Raw genomic sequence first — 18,972 nt, forward strand, 5'->3', positions numbered from 1 at the left:
CATCAGACATTCAACTACAGAGATATCTATAAATGCAGCTTAACTAGAAATGAGTGAAAGGGAATTTTATAAGATTTTTTTTACAACCCTTCCCTTCTGCCTTAGAAACAATACATTGTATTGGTATATATAAGGAAGTAGATTGGTAAGGGCTAGGTAATGGGGGCCAAGTGACTTGCCCAGGGTCACACAGCTAAGAAGTTTCTAAGGTCACATTTGAACCCAGGACCTCCCATCTTCAGACCTGGTCTCAACCTATTGAGCTACCCAGCTGCCCTCTGAGATTTTGAAAAGGAATAGAGGAGTAGTAAATCTATATTTATATAGTAAATATATTTAGTAATTCTTTAAATGAATTTAATTCATTATTTATTTAAATTAGTTATTACTTTATATTATATGTGATATAATAATAAATAAATTATTAAGTTATTTAAATTAATAATTTAGTAAATCTAAATTACTATATGAGTAGTAAAAAATCTCTGGAATAAGTATAGCTATTTGGCCCAAAAGAAATCACTATTGACTCATTGACGGTGGTTTCAAAGTCTGGAAGGGACATGATGTTAATTGAAAATCCCTACAATGAAATGTTCATTCTCCAGTTGAGTCAGTAGTAAATGCCCCCACAGAATTTTTATTTTGCAGATAGGGTCTCACAGTAGGTGAGATGGTTTAAGTAAATAAATCACACCATTTTATGGGATTCACAAATATAAACAAACATGAAAGTTTCTTGTACCATCTAAGAAAACATGCCATGAGAGGTCTTTATTAGTGCTATTGAATTGTATTTTAATGACAGATTTAATAGCTTCTCAGGTTGTTCAGCAGATGTAAATACATTACAGGGACTTCTAGATTGTTTTTGCTACTATTTCATCTAGTGAACTACCTACCTATCCCACTGTTTAATTATTTGTTCATTCATTTGTTCAATATCCACCCATTAATTCACTCACAATGTATTCATTCATTTGCTCATTCATTTATTTATTTATTCCTTCAATTCTTTATTAGTTTATCTATTTATATATTGATTCCCTTACTTAATTTTCTGGCAGATTCAGAAAGAGATTTTTATAGCATTGCTAAAGAAGCAACGTGTTGAGCTGCCATGTTTCTCCTCTTTATAGCAATTTTAAAACCTGTTCTCTCTCCCTAAACCTATCAGAAAGTACTTACAGTGAGATTTGGTTTAGAGAATGGCAGTTTGGTTTTAGCTTTGTTTCCTATCTTCTGAAGGTTTTTCCTGGGACATCCTTACCCTAACTAGTTTAATGGCATAGTTTAATGGCCACAGGGCTCATATTACTTTCCCCAAATAGATCAGCATATGTTCACTGCAGTCAAATCAACAAAATTAAAATTCCAAATGAGGCGAACTGATAGTGAACAACTACTAGTTTTAAAAGTACTGTGCTTACGGCCATTTGGTAACCACCATGCCTGGCTCATTCCTCTATTGCTGCAGTGTAAGATTTATAAATGACATGTACTTGTACATACATGAACTAAACTTAAGAATCCCTCCTTCATGTAACATAACAATATATCACTAATAATTGGCATCTTCAGTTTTAAACAGAATTTAGCTGATTTTATTCATTTAAAATCCATCCAAATTTTAGTTGATGAAAGTGAATAGAAGCAATTGCACAATATTTTCTTATTGTGAACACAAATTATATGATATTAAAATTAATTGACTATAAGATTCTTGAAGTCAAAAGTATAGTTGAAAATTTTCACTTTTAAATTTAATTCACTGTTTTGATAATTTATCCTATCAATGTTGTTTGGCAAAGAATTTTAATATGTTGCAAAGATATATTTAACGTTAAACATGATTTTAAAAGTTACGTTTAAGTTTATGAGGTAAGTAGATCCTCATTTTCATTTCACTGTGATCCAGGCACTACACTATTTTTAACAGGCATTTAAAAATGATGGGATGGAAGTCATAACTGGTCAATGTAATGGCAAAATTTTACATGTATGGCCTCAGATATGGCACCTTTACATATGCTTTGGATATAGATAGGAAAGCACTAAAGCTTTAAGGACGCCTGAGGACCTAAGAATTATTACTAGCACCACCAGAGGCCACCTAACCACCTAACTTTGCATCCTAGGACACACTCGTAGACACACACTTAGATGCACACACTCACACTCACACAGATGTGTGTTTCTAAATATACATGGGTAGCCACAAATGAACTCAAAAATGTTCTCTTCCCCTCATGGTAGAATATTTTGGTTTTGCTATGACTGTAGGGAAGAAAAGTATAACTTAAAAATCAATAGCATGGAATTGGAATAAACCAGTAGAAGAAAGAAAATCTGTGCCAATAACAAATCTAATAGCTTTAGTATTTCTTGTGATTGATTGACTCTATACCTCACTTCCCAAAATGATGACCATATTCAAGCAATAAGCATTCATTAAACTGCCGTGGTATGCCAAGCACTCTAGATACTAGGATTACAAACCTAAATATAAAATCATTATTATAATTGAGGATCTTACAGAAGAGAAATAGTATAAAGATGACAGAAGCTTCACTTGCTGTTCTATATAATTCTTACATCCTTAGAATTCAAGAGCCAACGGGTAAATGTCCTCGTGTCACCTAGTTCATCTCTCTCTGTTATTTAGGAACTTGTAAGGGTTATATTAGTTTTTTAAAAGACCACCAAAAAGCAGCTTTTATGATTCCAGCCCAGTTCCTTTAAAGTAAAGATGAAGTCTTAGCCAAGGTTCAAACCTTTGTCCTTTCCATTCCATATATTCTAAGCTATTCACTAGTTTCTTCCATTACAATCTTTTTTTTAATTAAAAAAATTAATTTTTTAAAGAGACAAATCATGGAGCACTCATTATTAGACATAGTTTTACATAAAACATGATCAGGAACTAGAAACAACTCAAATAAAGAAATCATGTAGGAATGCTAAGGAAAAGAAGGAAGACAGTTAAATCTTTATTGTTCTTTGACTAATTTCATGGAATGACCACAGCTTATACCTTTTGTCTGATGCAGTGACACTCATCAATTTTTTGTTTCTTTTTCAGTAAGGGGGCATCATGGCTACTTGTGCCAAGTCTGCAGTGCCTGTACTCTGATCTCTGAATTGCCATCACAAAATATTTGAAGGGGATTCCCCAATCCCTGACTCTGTCAATCTGTCTCAGTTTCTTTCCCTGTCTCTGTTTGTCTTTTTCTTTTTCCCTCAAATTCTCCTTGACCTAGAATAAGGAAAGACACAAAAATATGAGGAGCTTGCTCTTTGGGTATTATGTTGGTTCTAGAAGCAAAAGAACCTTGAGCCTCTCTCCACCTGGAGACATTAAACACCATTTCTCTCCTTCAGCAGTGAATTCCCGTTCCAGTTCTGTAACTATTCCAAAAAGTGCTCCTTCACCATATAGTTAGTGGAGTGGAACCACTTCCAGAATGTCTGCACCCGCTTCAAATCTCTGTGAGAAATATCTATAACACCGTCATGTCTTCTGAAAGCAAGCTCCTTAGCCTTTCCCATTTGGGAAATAACACTGTAGTATAATAATATAATTAATAATATCTACGATAAAAGTAAAGAAGAAGATTGTTTTTCAATCATTTTAGTCATGTCTGATTCATCATGACCCCATTTGGGGATTTTTTGACAGAGATATTGAAGTAGTTTGCCATTTCCTTCTCCAACTCTTATTTGCAAACCTTTCTCAATTAAATTGATCTGCTTTGGTTGTTGTGGTTTTTATTTTCATTGTTTCTGACTCTTCATGACCCAAAGGGGACTTTCTTGGAAAAGATACTGGAGAGGTTCACCATTCCTTCTCTAGTTCATTTTATAAATGAAGAGCTGAGGCAAAAAGATTTATTAAGGGACTTTCCCAGAGTCACATAGCTAGTAAATAGTTGAAGAGTCTTCCTGACTCCAGGCCAGTGCTCTATTCATTGTATCATCTAGTTGCTATAGTAGTAGTTGTTGTAATAGTAGTAGTAGTAGTAATACTATATAGCTAGTACAATAGATTATGGATATAAAAGACCCAGAAAAGGGCACATATGCATGCATGTCTATGCATATGAGAGTTAGGTTGACAGTGATTAGAGAGGCAAGGTCTTGATCCAAGTTCTACCTCTAAAATTAATAGATACGGGACCCTTGGCAAGTCACTTCATATCTTGCATGGAAGTGCATTAGTAGAGGGAATTTCTTCATCCAGAAATTTAAATGTAGTTATGAAATCATAGGTCCAGTCATTTTCCTGTTAGTGTATACATGTACTTTTGTGTATTTTTCTCATCATAAAGAAATACAAAAGTTGAATGTTTTTGTTTGTTTTTTGTTTGACTTGGGCTTTTTTTGTTTTTGTTTGACTTGAATGTTTTTGTTTGACTTTCAGGGGACAGATTGATATTTTCTTAATCCTATCATTTTCACTAGCACAAACTTTGATAACATCATAATTTTGTGGACTTGCCTTACTTCATATGATATTTAAAGATAAAACAAAATGCTGCATAGCCCTGACATACATAGAATATTTTTATGGAGCTTATACCTGAGAAATAATCAACCTGCAAGATGACCTTATAGAACATATAGGCTTAGCACAACACAAATAAAATCACTGAAAGCACATATATTTTATAGACCCAGACAAAAGCATGACAACATTCATTTGCCAAAAGAGTAATCTGGACCGTTAAAACTCACACTTGAATTACTCTATATTATATAGATATCAGATTTTATGCATATTAACATACTCAAAGTAGAAGTAGTCTGATGTAAAGACACAGGTAGTTCTTGGAGACAGGAAGATTCAAATCCTACATCCGAGAATAGATTGTTCGACCCTGAGCAAGTTACTTACCTACTTTGTCTTACAGGCAACTTTCTAGTTTTTCTTTAATGTCATAGACTGTTACCTTTGTGAAATGAGCATCTGCACTGAAGAAATTAACTGACTGAGATAAATCACACCAAGAGTTTTTATATTTAAAATATTTTCTAACATAACTCCTTTATTTGAACAAATCCAGCAGGTGAAAGCCCGTATTTATTTAATAACACATTCTTAATTTTTATAAGGTCATATTAACAAAATAAAATATTTACTCTGGTACTTAATTAAAAATTTTGATTTGCATGCAAGCTTTCAGTAATACATCTCTTAGAGCAGCTGAGATATATCTATACTATACCTTTATAAGCATATTCTTTTGTTTGGCTTTTTATTCAAATTCATATGTTATAATACTGTTATGGCATATAAAAGCAAATGTCTCTTTAACTCATAGTTGGAAGTCATGTTCTTTTGTTTTAAAGTATATTACTTTAAAAAGTGAGCCACATATATATGTATATTTAAAGTGATGCCTTTTCTTAATATTTGCCTTTTATTCTATTTTAGTTTTTCTCAACTTTTTTTATTAATGGGAAGAATGATAGAATATACTTGTAATTCCTCTTGCTAATGGGAGAATAAGGATGATAGATCACTTGAGCTTAGTTGGATAGTAGTAATTTGCTAAATTTAAAGGAATTTCTTAATATTTGTCACTATTATGTTGACTACCAGGAAGAGGAAGCTTCTTAAGTAAGGTTGAACTGGCCAACGTGGAAAAAATGGAGTTGGTCAAAACTCTGCTAGGTAGGGAAACTCAGTTTCCAATAATTCAGTGAAAAATAAATCAAATAAAAAAACAAGAAAATAATAAAAGAATAGAAGGAGATGTTTTGTTTTCCATCTCTGCCTCAGCATCTCAAAAATCATAAGATCTTACAGAAATAGAAGTGGGCCTAACACCAACTGCTCCCACTTATGGGCCAGAAGCCCAGCTGTTAATTACCATTTCCTTTTCTAAGGATGATGGGCAAAAAAAGGGGGAAAAATGAGTGAACTCAACTCTAGAAAACATTGCAGTTAGAAACCCAGTCTGATAAAAAGATAATTAATTTTTTTCCTCTATGAAAGCTATGTACAAGCAGAAAATATGTTTTACCTAAACCCAGAATTGTTGGAGGAAGGAAATTTCCTAATGTTTCAAATTCTGCAGGTGGTAATGGGAATGGAGGTACATCAATGGTTAAAATTTGTAAAATGCCTAGTTATTACCATACTGAGCATGTGCCTTGTAGGCTGTTGTCATGGCAAAAAGCCTTTCATTCAGCATGCAAGGGTACTGTAAGCAAACATCAGACCTAGCCCTGCTTTGATCATCCTTATTGGCCATCATTGAGTAAAAAAAGTGGTTTTCCTGAAGCAAATGGAGTAGCTTGCCACTTGTAACAGGATGCCTGGCTATTGACCTTGTTCTTCTGTAAAAAATACACCAGAAATTTGTCTTTGACACTTCCACAAGGGCTTATATTTTGGGGTGAATATTCCAAAGTATCTTACTGATGCATACTTTAAGAATAGGAGGCTGTGTAAACCTAGACACCAAAGAAATAATCTTGACACAGAAAAAGGGAAATGAGTGTACAAAGCAGTGCAAGATTGATTTTTTAAAAAGTAGACTCGCTTATACTCACAAATGAGAAAATTTTCTCAACTCCATGACTAACTGCACTCCGTTAGTAGTCTCTTCACTGCAGTAGATTTTATCCTCCAAAAATGTTGTTGTGAATAAAGAACTCATTAAAATATTGAGACTAAGTAAGAAAAAGTCAGAAAATAAAATAAAATCTTCTGGAGGAGAAGGGATCCATAATAAATAATTATCCAAAATTTATTCAAGTTAGAATTCTGGATTATATGTAAATTAGCTTTCACTTATTTCACAAATTTTGGTACAACAAAAACCTTTAGAAAGGAGATCAGGTGACCTGAGTTCCCCTTTCCTTTCTTATACTGTATATCTCTAGTCATTTGAACAAGATATATTACCTGTCCATGTTTCAGTTACTTCATAAAATGAAGGAGACAGACAAGATAATGTCTCAAATCCTTGCCAACTCTAATATTCTAATTATTGGTCTTAGAAAAGCTGCTTAGAAATGTGTTGCATGTCAGGGTTGGGATTAAAAATAAATTATATCAGTAATAACAGTAAGAATCCCCTGCATTTACATTATACTTTTAACTTTAAAAAGCTTTTATGTAGGCTATTCATTTCCTCAAATTATTCATTCTGACTCTGGATAATAGAAAATGTGGATGAGACAAGATTCCTACTATATTATTTCTTTTTTTTTTCTTTTATACTAATGGAGGAAATTCAGTAACCTTCACACTTGGTTTGAATGAAAAAAATCTGGAAGCATCTAAGCACTAAGCTTTGATCATAGAAAGAACTAAATAAATATTGAATGAATGAGTGAATGAAAAATAGACTTAGTAGCTCTATACAGTTTTTTGACTCACTGCAATTCCAGTCTTAAAATATGTGTCTTAAGTAATAATCAGGCTGTTATAACTGAGATTTAATAACTATGGGAGAGAGAGAGAGAGAGAGAGAGAGAGAGAGAGAGAGAGAGAGAGAGAGAGAGAGAGAGAGAGAGAGAGAGAGAGAGAGAGAGAGAGAGAGAATTGACAAATATTCCCTGGAAAATTCCCAAAAAAGAAACAACACAACTTTTAATAATAAAAATTAGCACTTATATAGCACCTACTATGTGACAGAAACCATGCTAAATATTTTAGAAATCTATCTGATAGGAAAATTATGAAAGAATATTACAAGGATAAAATCACCTTTTGTTGAGATTTGAGGAAATAAGAAACATTTAAAAAAGAAATCTGAGAATGGGGATTACCCTTACTTCAGAACTTAAATGGGCTTGTGATCATTACAGTAGATGCTTCCCTTCAGTGCCTTCTTATCCTGTAGGGTTCTTCTCTAGGTTCTTTTGTAAATCTTGAACAAAGGATGTAGCTGACACCCTGGAGGACATTTCATTGAATTTTTAATAGTATGTGTGGACTACTGCTGTACTCCGACTGTACCTTTGCTCTCATTCCATGACTGACCCACCTCTTTTTTCCAGTGATAAAGTTTCATGATTTTAGAGTTTATCTTCTTAGATTCACGTTATCATTAATAATTTAGTGTAGCCATCTTATATCCACTCTGTATCTTTTACATGGTCTTTAGAATGGATTCAACATTGATAAATATTTTTGGAAAATACTGTCATGAAGGTCATAGAAGCCTTGGTGAATTAAATTATCCCAAGAGTACAAGGAATATATGATCCCAGATCTAGAAGAAAAGCGAGAGGAAGTCAAATTTAACCTTCTCATTGTACTGATAAGAAAATTTGAATCTTGAAGATATTAAGTGACTTGCCCAAGGACAGAGAAATAGTAATCTTCAGATGTGATTGGAAACAAGGCCCTCTAACAGAAGAGCCAATGGATTTTTCCTGTTCCACAGATCAGTTAGTGGGACACATTTAATTGCATCATTGTATGAACTGTGGAGCATTGCCCTGCTTTATATTTTGTAGACTTGTCATTTGATATCATTTGCTTTCTTTTCCTCTTCTAGACTGGCAGATTGCTACTCTGGCCTTACTCTTGGGTGGTGCTGCCATCATTCTCATTGCCTTCCTGGTTGGTTTGATATCAATCTGTGTGGGATCTCGGAGACGTTTCTATAGACCAGTTGCAGTCATGCTTTTTGCTGCAGGTAAATATATTCATAATTTCCATGTCTGTATTAAAGTTTCATGAGCCTATCTACATCTTCATTGCCTGTGGAGAAGTAGCATACCTATATTACACCAAAATTGGTGACATATGTAATGTCTTAAAATAAATTGGATTAGGCATTAGCGGATTATTAGTTTTTTAGTATGATAAATATTTTAATAAGCACAAGTTATAAACTTTTGAACAAAATATGAACAAATAAAATCCCTTGAATGTATTGTCTGCATTAGTATTGTAACAGATTTGTTTACTGAAAGCCTTTTCAAAAATTTTTCTTAGAGAAGATTTTATTTGTGACTGTCCTTTTGGTCTTACTGAAATCTTATTAATCACTATTCATTTTTCTCTATGGCATGCCATTGAATGTAATTCAGTATGAAAATAAATGTTTTTTTCCCACCCCAAACCACCAAAAAGTCAGCTGTGATGTTAATTAATACATGCTCATTAATTTAACAACTTTCACAATATGAAACTTTGCCTAGATTAAAACAACACCAATGAATGGATGTTAAAAATGACAGGGCAATATTTAAAAAGAGCTTCACTGACTAAGAAAAAAGTGAGCCATTTTTCAAATGAGATTTTCAATTTCCAATAATAATGATCTGAAATATATTCCTTTGTATCCTGAGGTGACTTCCCTTCTTCCTGTCAATCACGTTGATGTCAAAACCAATGTTATCAGCTATCCAGTAGCCAAAAATGAATAAACTGATAGAGCCATGTAAACTGCTACATGGATTTTTAAAAGCATTTAAATTATAGGAATAGACGGATTCTTGAATTTGAAGGGTATCCAGAACATAAAAGAAAGAGAAAAAAAAAGGGGGAAATGATGAAGTGTTCTGCTGCCCCCTACCGTTTATGTTCATTGTTTTACTCCAGACAGTTCAATGGAAGGGAAATTTCTTCAGTGTCAAGAAGGATTCTTATGGAGGACAATATAGTTCAGCCACAACATTTTGCAGATAAGAAAACTGCATCCCAGAGATGTAAAGTTATTAGTTACAGATCGCAAACACGGGAGATCCAAAATGAGAGGCTTAAAGCAACACTGATGTAAATTTAGAGGGGAACTTTCCTACTTACCAATTAGGAAACTGAATTTTAAGACCTGAAGTGACTTCACCAAAGTTTCACAGGTAACATACAGTAGATTAAGGACTTAGCTACATATCTTCCAGGAGTCATTTCATCATCAAGGGAGTTAATTAACTTTAATTAACTTCAAAATTATAATTTTCTATTTTATTATATCATTATTATTAATACTGGAAATAATAGTGGCCATTTAATTATTATTTATTAAAACAACTTCCATTTCACTAAACAGAAGTACTACAGAAGCACTACAGAAGAATTACAAGTTGATAAAAAGAATTTCTAAGTCCAGGAAACAAAATTCTCCTATGACTAATTTAATAAACATTAATAGGCCCCCAAAGCCCTAGAACTGAAACCTAGTTTTGGCTTTGAGGCACATTCTGATTCTAACACTCATGAGTAAAATGAAATAATGTGGATCTCCCCAGAAGTCCATTTTAACCAAATTTGATCTTTATTGCTATTTATGGTTTGCTTTTTTAAGTACACAGAGATACAATTATTGCCATCATTAATATTATATGTTAAAGTCTCATTGTTTGGGTACATGTCATATATGTAAACATATGTTATCTATGTGTATACATAGGTGTATTGTAAATATATACATATATGGAGAGAGAGAAAAAGAAAGTTAATTTTTTCACAGTATGATATTCCATGCTAGGCAAGTAAAAAAAAAATGTACATCTTTTAGTGACTTTCACTTAGCCTTTGACTTCATCTTTAATAACCATGAAGGTATGATGAGGTGAAAAAATCATCACCTGTATAAAACATTATTTGTCATAAAAATTCTAGTTTTCAAATTCTCTTTCAAAGAAAATTCTATGCTCTTTCATATGCAGCTTAAAATGAAATATGGCTTTCCTTTTTTCCATAGCTTTGTTTTCAAATAACCTATTATTATGTAATGCAACATGAGCTAGCGGAAATTGTGCTATGAAGGCAGGAGACCTGGGTTCAAACCCCAGTTTGTAACATGTAGTAGATTTGTTAATATGGATAAATCACTTTCTTTCTCTATAGTTTAGTTTCCCTATCCCAGCAATGCTTTCATAAAGAGAAGTGCTGTGAAAGTCTAAAAGGATAATTTATCTATGCATTAATAAGAAAATAAGACTCTTTAAAAGTTAGTTTAGGGGGCAGCTGGGTAGCTCAGTGGATTGAGAACCAGGCCTAGGTCCTCGGTTCAAATCTGGCCTCAGACATTTCCCAGCTGTGTGATCCTGGGCAAGTCACTTAATCCCCATTGCCTAGCCCTTACCACTCTTCTGCCTTGGAGTCAATACACAATATTGACTTCAAAACAGAAGATAAGGGTCTTAAAAATTTTTTTTAAAGTTAATTTAATAAAAGTTGTGTGAGAATAAGAACTTGATACTGTTTCCACAACAAATCTTAATTACTAATTAATTAATTTCGGGGACTTTATTAATTCACCTAGCCTTTTTCAAACAATGATAACCCAAACTCAAAATTATAATAGAATCATTCAAATATAGTATCTTTATAATGCTGTCACTTCATTTAACTCAATATCTTTTGACAGGCTGTGAATATATGAGCTCTAGAATGAATCATTAACTTTGGGCTTATTATGCATTTAAACGGGGTAGAACTTCATGGTTATTTGTAACACAGCAGGTCAGACTTTCCCTTTCTATTTGGAGAATATCATTAAAAGTACTTGTAGCTGATTCCTGGAAAATATATTCATTAAAATACATCCATCATGTTCCTATGGGCAAAATGAAGGCGAGAATAGGAAAATCTGCTCACTAAAAATGAGGCAAGGTCAAAAAATGCTTTCTCCTAAAGGCACTAAAGTAATGTACCTATTATTATTGATGTTATATGTGAAAAGTATTGGGGTGGCGATACCTGATTAAAATGCTGTCTGCTTCTTCCTATCTGTGTGACAGTGGATGAGTTCCTTAATCCGTCTCAGTTTCAGACTCAAGAATAAAAGGAAATGACTGAACTGGTTACCCAGCCCCCAAGTATACTCCATCTCCTATCTTCTACATTTTGCATTTGCTTTCCTGCATATCCACCCTTATATGAGGAAACTTCAACATTTTGATGATTCTCCCTCCAACAATGTAACCAGTCAGTTCCTCAACTTAGTCACCTCCACTCCATCTCATTCCATCATCAACAAATACCCCATGACCATATTAAAGAATTCCAAAATATTTATATATATATATATATATTTTTTTACTGAGCATAATCTCTTGTCTAACTCTCCTGTCTTCCCTTACTAAACCCTGCTTTCCCTCCACAATATATTTTCCAATTCCTTGACTCCTTAATTTTCTTCTAAGCCTCTCTTGCATGAGCCACTCTTTCTTTCCCTATCTTAAACCTTTGATGAACCATTCTACATTGTCCTCTTCTCCTAAGACCCTTGTACCCTTATTTATCACCAGTCATACCCTGACAAGCTTCAGGCTTGATCTGTTCCCAATACCCATCACTCGTGTTCCCACACATGTGCTCCTGAGGGAAGGCAAGGATCATACAATGCTTCTGGTTAAACTCCCTAACAGGACCATCTATAAATAATGCCTTAATTTTCTGTCTTTCATTCTCTTAATCACCTACAATCCAACTTTTGGCCTCATCCAAACTACTTTCTCCTAAATACCCAATGAACTCTTCATTGCCATATTCATTCCTGTTTTTTTCTCAGTCCTTATTCTTCTTTGCTTCTCTTCAGCTTTTGAAATTTGGTCACTCTCTTCTCCTTGATATCCTATGGTAAGAATTAAAATTCAGAGACTGGCCTTAAATTTAATAATTTGATTAAATCAAAAGTAGCAGGAGGAAGAAGAGGGGAAAGCAGGAGAGAGAGTGGAAGAGTACTCTCCTTATTGCTGCCTTAGCTGATTATCCTCAGGTCAACATAATGGTGTATTCGCTGCACTCACCACTCACCAGCAGGTCCAGCCAGCATCATCAACACCCAAGCCAAGAGAGCACTTCCTCTTCTCCCTGGTCATAGAAAATCCCCTTCCCACTAACTTTCCGCCCAGGAACTCGCACACATCACATCTCAGGAACCAGACATGGCTTTTCAATTCGCCTGAGCTGCCCAGTAGAGAGCAGTCCAAGGGCCTAAGCTCTACTTCCTGTCTTGTGACTCTTAGCTTCCCTTTTCCAGCCCCTGGTCTATAGCTCAATTTACACAGTGGTATCTGCCAGGGCGACAGGAGATGACGTCAAGAGAGTGACGCAGGAGAGAGAGACATTTACTTCAGACACGGTGCTGGCTAGTTTTTTTTCAAGACATCCCTCTCTCCCGATTTTCCACCTACCTATAAGGTTGACCCTTTGTCTTCTTTGCTGAATTCACCCTTGGGTCCTGACTTCTAGGCTTATGGGTCCTCCTCTTGTCTCCCTCTATACCACTTCCATTTGAGTTCTCATTTAATTATATGCATTTAATTATTATCTCCATGATTCTCAAATATACTGCTCTCTATGCTGCTTTTTATTTTCCATGGTGACTGCCAGGTCTTGCATCTCTACTTGTCTTTCCAACATCTTGAACTGAGATACCCTTTAGATATCTTAAAACTCAACATGGTTAAAGCTGAAACTTATGACCTTTTCCCCCCAAACACTACCCACCTCTAAACTTCTTTATTACTATGAAGTGTTTCACCATTCACCCAGTTTCCCAGGCTCACAACTTAGACACATGCTCAATTCCTCACTGCCTCCCACTTTCCATAACCAAGGTGTTGCTAAGACTTCTTAATTTCTCCTTTGCAACATCTCTGGAATACACCGTTTCTCTCCTCTTATACTTTGCCTATTCAATAAGCTCCAATGAAACTTTTTTTTTTTAAGCCTTATCTTTTGTCTTAAAATTAAGTGGTAAATTTGAGATTCTGTGACTTGCCCAGGATCACTCTGCTAGGAAGTATATAAAACTCAGTTTGAAACCAGGATCTCTTATCTACAGTCTCTGGCTCTGTATTTATGGAGTCATCTAGCTGCCCCATTCCAATGAATTCTTAACACCTCTAGGATCAAATATAAAATCCTCAAGCATTCAAAATTCTTCAGTTTTTCAATCTGTTCACAGCTGATTTCACACACCAACCTCTCTTCCACCCAGTTATATAAGCTCCCTTGCTGTTCCACAAATAAGACATTCCATCTCTCAGCTCCAGTTATTTTCTCTGACTCTCATCCATGTCGGCAATACTTGTCCTTTCTCATCTCGACCTCATGGCCTCATTAGAGTCCCTGGAATCCTCAATGAAATCTCATTTACTACAGGAAGCCTTTCCCAACCCCTCTTATTTTTAGTGTCTTCTCTTCTTTCTGTTAATTATTTACTGTTTCTCCTGTAAATAGCTTTTAAAATAGATTTGGTTGCTTCTTGTCCCTCTCATTAGATAGTGAGCTCCTGAAAATTAGGGACAGTCCTTTGGCTCTTTTTTTTTATCTCCAGTGCTTACTACATTATAGGTACTTAAATGATTACTGACTGGCTGACTAGACATTTGTTGACTCTTCACCAATTTATCCCTAAGGGTCTCTAAAGCCTATGACAATGCAATATGTGCCAGCCTCTCTTCAATCTGTAAAATAATTCCCCCTTGACAATGGGATAATTTAGCCTCAAAAGGTCTTCAATCAGGCGTAATCCATCAACTGCTGAGCTGTCCATTTTATTTGTAGACAATATTAGTTATTGGGAATCTTTCCTTTGTGTCATGCCTAAATCCTACTTTTTTGACCTTCAGTTTTTTCTTAATTTTGCAACATGGAGCCAAGTAGGAAAAGTCTATACCTATGTATGCATGCCCTTCAAGTAGCTGATGAATTTCCAGTTGCTATCATGTCCTGCCTTAAGTTTCTATATATAGACTAAATATTTTCATATGTCATGATCTATGCTTCACTCACCATCTTTAGCACTCTCTTCTGGACTTCCTGCTTCTTATCTAAGTCCTTCTTAAGGATATGATACCTAGAAATAAACAGAGCTCTGCAGATGTGTTCTGATCATGAAAGAGCTCATCACCTCCTTTATTCCAGCCTACATCTTTCAGTGTAGCCTAATGTCTTTGATGGTCACATCCATAGCTTGGTACACTTACTAAGATATCTGTGGAAGGGTCAGCTCACAAAAATGTTAATTGGTCCAGGAAGTATTATTATTGTTTACATATTGATTGGTGTGCCTGTATAATGTATTACTCAAATATATTTGCATAAGGCTCTCCTTTTTATCAGAAAGTCATAACTGAATTCTCTGTCCTAAGCACAAAGCATCTGATAATCATTTTCTACCAAAAAGTAAGGGCATATAGGGCATATAGGATAGAGCCCCTGGGCATATAGGATAGAGCCCAAAATAATCTCACTAAAATATTTTTGAGGAAATTTGACTCCACAAATCAGTCCATAAATATGGATCCATGAATTCAGAAATGATAAACACAACTAATTAAAAATATTTTTCTGGTTATTCAAAGGAGTAAAATTATCATGCCTATTAGACACTGAACACACTTCTCAATTAATTCTAAGCTTCCCTGGAAGTAAAGGGAATAAGAAGGTATATTGTCCCTTCCTATTAACACTATAATTTTTCATTTTGTAAGAAAAGAGACACCAATCCCAATATCTCTGTTGTGGGTTTTAAAATTAATAACCAATAACTAAATGTTATATTTTTATAAAGTTTTATTAATAATAACTAAAACAAAAGAATTGCCTGACTTCAACCTGGTTGCAGACAGGTCCAAGAGAGGAAGATGGAGGAGTTACAGCCACTTAAATACAATCACACAAAATGCGGGGACACAGGAAAAGGGAATTTTGGGAAATTTTAAAGGACTTGTGGGGGATGAAGTACAAAAACTCAAAAAACTCCATTTATACACTGTGTTCACAGTAAAGTACAGGATCATTGTCCTAGAGATCACGGGTGGAGATCTGAGGTAGAATCCAAATAAATAGGCAAAATACGTTCTCTATTCTTACTCCTAGCTTTTTACCCACTTTGTGTTTTTCTGACTCCCACTAAGAAATTCACCACATTGTGTAAAAATAGAGAGACTGTGTTTGTTCCATGCAATCACTGGATCAACATGCCACATACATATCTGGAAATCTCAAAGTGTAGAGGAAATAAAGTCTCTTCTTCCCCATAGCCTAGTGTTAACATGAAGACTTCTCTGTACACTTACGATCCCAGGTAAAAAGAAATAATGGACAGATAGGTGACACAGTGGATAGAGCACTGTTTCTGGAGTTAGTAAGACTTGAGTTCAAATCCATTCTCAGACACATATTAATTGTGTGATCATGGGCAAGTCATTGCACTGTGTTTGTTTCCATATCCTTATCTTTAAAATGAGCTGGAGAAGGAAATGGCGAATTACTTTAGCATCTTTGCCAAGAAAACCCCAAATGGGAGCATGGAAAGTTGAATATGAATGAAATAACTAAAGAATAAAAAAGGAAAGAAATGGATGACTTCATATTAATTACCTCTTCCCTATATCATGAATATGGAGATGAAAAAAATACTCAGGGGTTCCTGATTCCTACCTACCTTTTTTTTCTTCCCTAACGTGAGACATTACATGACTTGATTAGCATCATACAGCTAGTATGTATCTGAGGCAAGATTTGAATCCATGATGACATGCTGACTTCAAACCTCACATTTCTCTTACTATGCCACTCAAATTCCCAGCAAATGCCAAGAAATAACTAAAGGTGGTATGTCAGGTAAATCAGGCTAGAAGTCAGTAGGTATAGATGCTCATCTGAGTTATATTATGTATAAGCTTCAGTGAGTTGAATCCATTACCCAATTGGCAAATTTATGTGACTGAGTTGTAAGGAAAGGTCTTTCAAGTCCTAAAATTAGGCAAATTAATAAGATTTTTCATGAGTGATTCAGTCTGTATGAGTCTGGTGTATTTAAGTGATGTGCTGATAAATACACTCAAACAATAATAGAAACAATATACTCTTAAGTTTAAACTCCATTATTGACATTTTCTATAGTCTAGATAATTAATAAAACAATAATTCAAGCCTTAATTGGTAGTGTTTTCTGTTATCTCTATATTCAAACTGAAAAATGTAATAATCATCTCTTATAAGCCTATTTGAGCTGCCTCCTTCCCTATTATCTGTAACTGTCTATTATTCTCCAATAATTAGGAAATGCAATTTTAAATATTGACATTTTTCATAATTTTCCATAGAAAACTCATTTGTAAGCTTTGAATATTTTCCCTATTTCTAGGAAAACTGTTTATTAAATTGAAGTGATAATTTATACTAGGAAAACAGAATTTACATATTTTTATTAAATGAAGAAAAAAAACTTGTCATAACTAGATTATTTTAAAAAAATTTTAGCATTTATTTCATCATGTACATTTTTCTATGATCCCAGAGAGTCCATAAAATTCAAAAATATAATTCAGACCCATAATTTTAATATGTTAATATTATCTCTATAATAATAATAATATTTCATTTCTAATGAAAGTTATCTCTAAATAACTTTACAGATATCTATGCCAGTTGAGCCTTCTGTAGTCATGTTCCCTTGTTCCACAAAGGGAAAGCTATGTAACTATATAACCATACCTCAGAGGCCAAATATTTGCTTACGTAAAGCACACTGAGATGGATTTTAAAAGCAATCACTGTAAATACTACATTCTAGAGTAAATAGTTACTCCCAAAATGAAATGGAATACAAAATTTCATAGTATTATCCCTAATTCATTCCCATATTAGTTGATAACCAGGCAATAGCAGTAATTATTTTAAATCATTATATGGTGGTTATTCATAGGTCCATGTGGAATGTGTTATTTGTTTTAATTCAGTTTCTGTTAGACTTTGTAACTAAAGAAATGCATCTCGATTATCCTTATTATAAAATTTAAAATTCCCTTTTTGAGATAATAGTAGTAGCCAGTGTATGTGATTTCATTGTTGTGGGGGAATTTCCTGGTATGATCAATTCTCTTCTTTGATGCAGCTGGACAACTCAAGTATAAGTCTGAGAGTTCTATGGGGGCACCACAAAGTTGTGTAACCTGTTTAGGTCATATATTGTATCAAAATCAGCATCTGAGCTCATGTCTTCTTGTATAATACCAGCCTACCAACTACCATATCATTATGACTTGAATTATAATATGTGATCAAATTTGATTCATTGCTAAGTTTAAGATCATATTCTGTGAAACTGCCTTCTTTCTTGTAGAGACATATAGAGGTACAAAGACAACTGGAAATTTGAAAAACATGATTTTTTATTTTAACATCTTCTTACTAAAATTATTTAAATAATGGGTTTGTATCATATTTGTACATAGGAAATCTAAAATCCATATCAAAGCTTTCCATAAGCACAAGTAAGATTTCATTCATATTTTGGATAATCACTTGGACTGCAGAGAAGGACTTATTTTCATGAAGAAATTTGCCCGTTCTAATTAAATTTGTTGGCATCTGAGTGGCAAACTTTCTCAAGAATTTGTTTGTCAGTATAATTAAAATACTCAGAGATAATTCTCACTTAAGGATCGGAAGTTATACCTTAGAGAACATAATGATTTTTAAGTATCCTTCCTTTGAGAATTTAATCTATTCCAATAATATTTACTCAGAGAGAAGAGACATTTCAAAATGTATTCTTTTCAGCATGGAAAAAAAAAAGGCTCAGTGATTGGGAAAGAAAGTATTGCCACTTTGCTTTGGTGACAACTCATTCAGAAATCTTTCCAAGACTTTATAAGAACATAAATCATAATGGGAATGATGACCTTTTGCTGACAATTTGATTGAGTAGAAGAGTCAGTTCTCTTGTATGATTAAACAGGTTTCCTCTCATGATGTTGTCCCTTCCATAAAGGTTAATGAACTGTGTCCATTGCTAGATTGCAGTTTGCTTTCCTGTTCTACTCTCTTAGAATTTGATACTTTTTTTTTAACTTTCCTGAGATTTATGGATTCTCAAAAGCAATGTAGTTAACAAGTATTTACTGAATACTTACATTGTGTATTTATTTCAGAAAGATTTGTATTTCTTTAAAAAATCACAGACAAGTGAGACTTTCTCACATGTATGTAATGATCCTTTATAAGAAAATATACAATAAATTATGCAACCTATGCAA

General features: G+C 34.0%; 1 protein-coding gene across 1 annotated transcript in view; it reads left to right on the forward strand.

Moving 5' to 3' along the window:
* Positions 1-18,972, forward strand: part of TMEM47 (transmembrane protein 47) — a 42,029-nt gene that overhangs the window by 15,587 nt on the left and 7,470 nt on the right. The window contains exon 2 of the mRNA XM_001367116.4: positions 8,517-8,657. Within this exon, the coding sequence (XP_001367153.1) occupies positions 8,517-8,657 (141 nt within the window). The remainder of the gene's footprint in view (positions 1-8,516; positions 8,658-18,972) is intronic.

The sequence above is a fragment of the Monodelphis domestica genome, chromosome 4 (assembly GCF_027887165.1).
Source record: "Monodelphis domestica isolate mMonDom1 chromosome 4, mMonDom1.pri, whole genome shotgun sequence".
NCBI classification, from domain to species: domain Eukaryota; kingdom Metazoa; phylum Chordata; class Mammalia; order Didelphimorphia; family Didelphidae; genus Monodelphis; species Monodelphis domestica.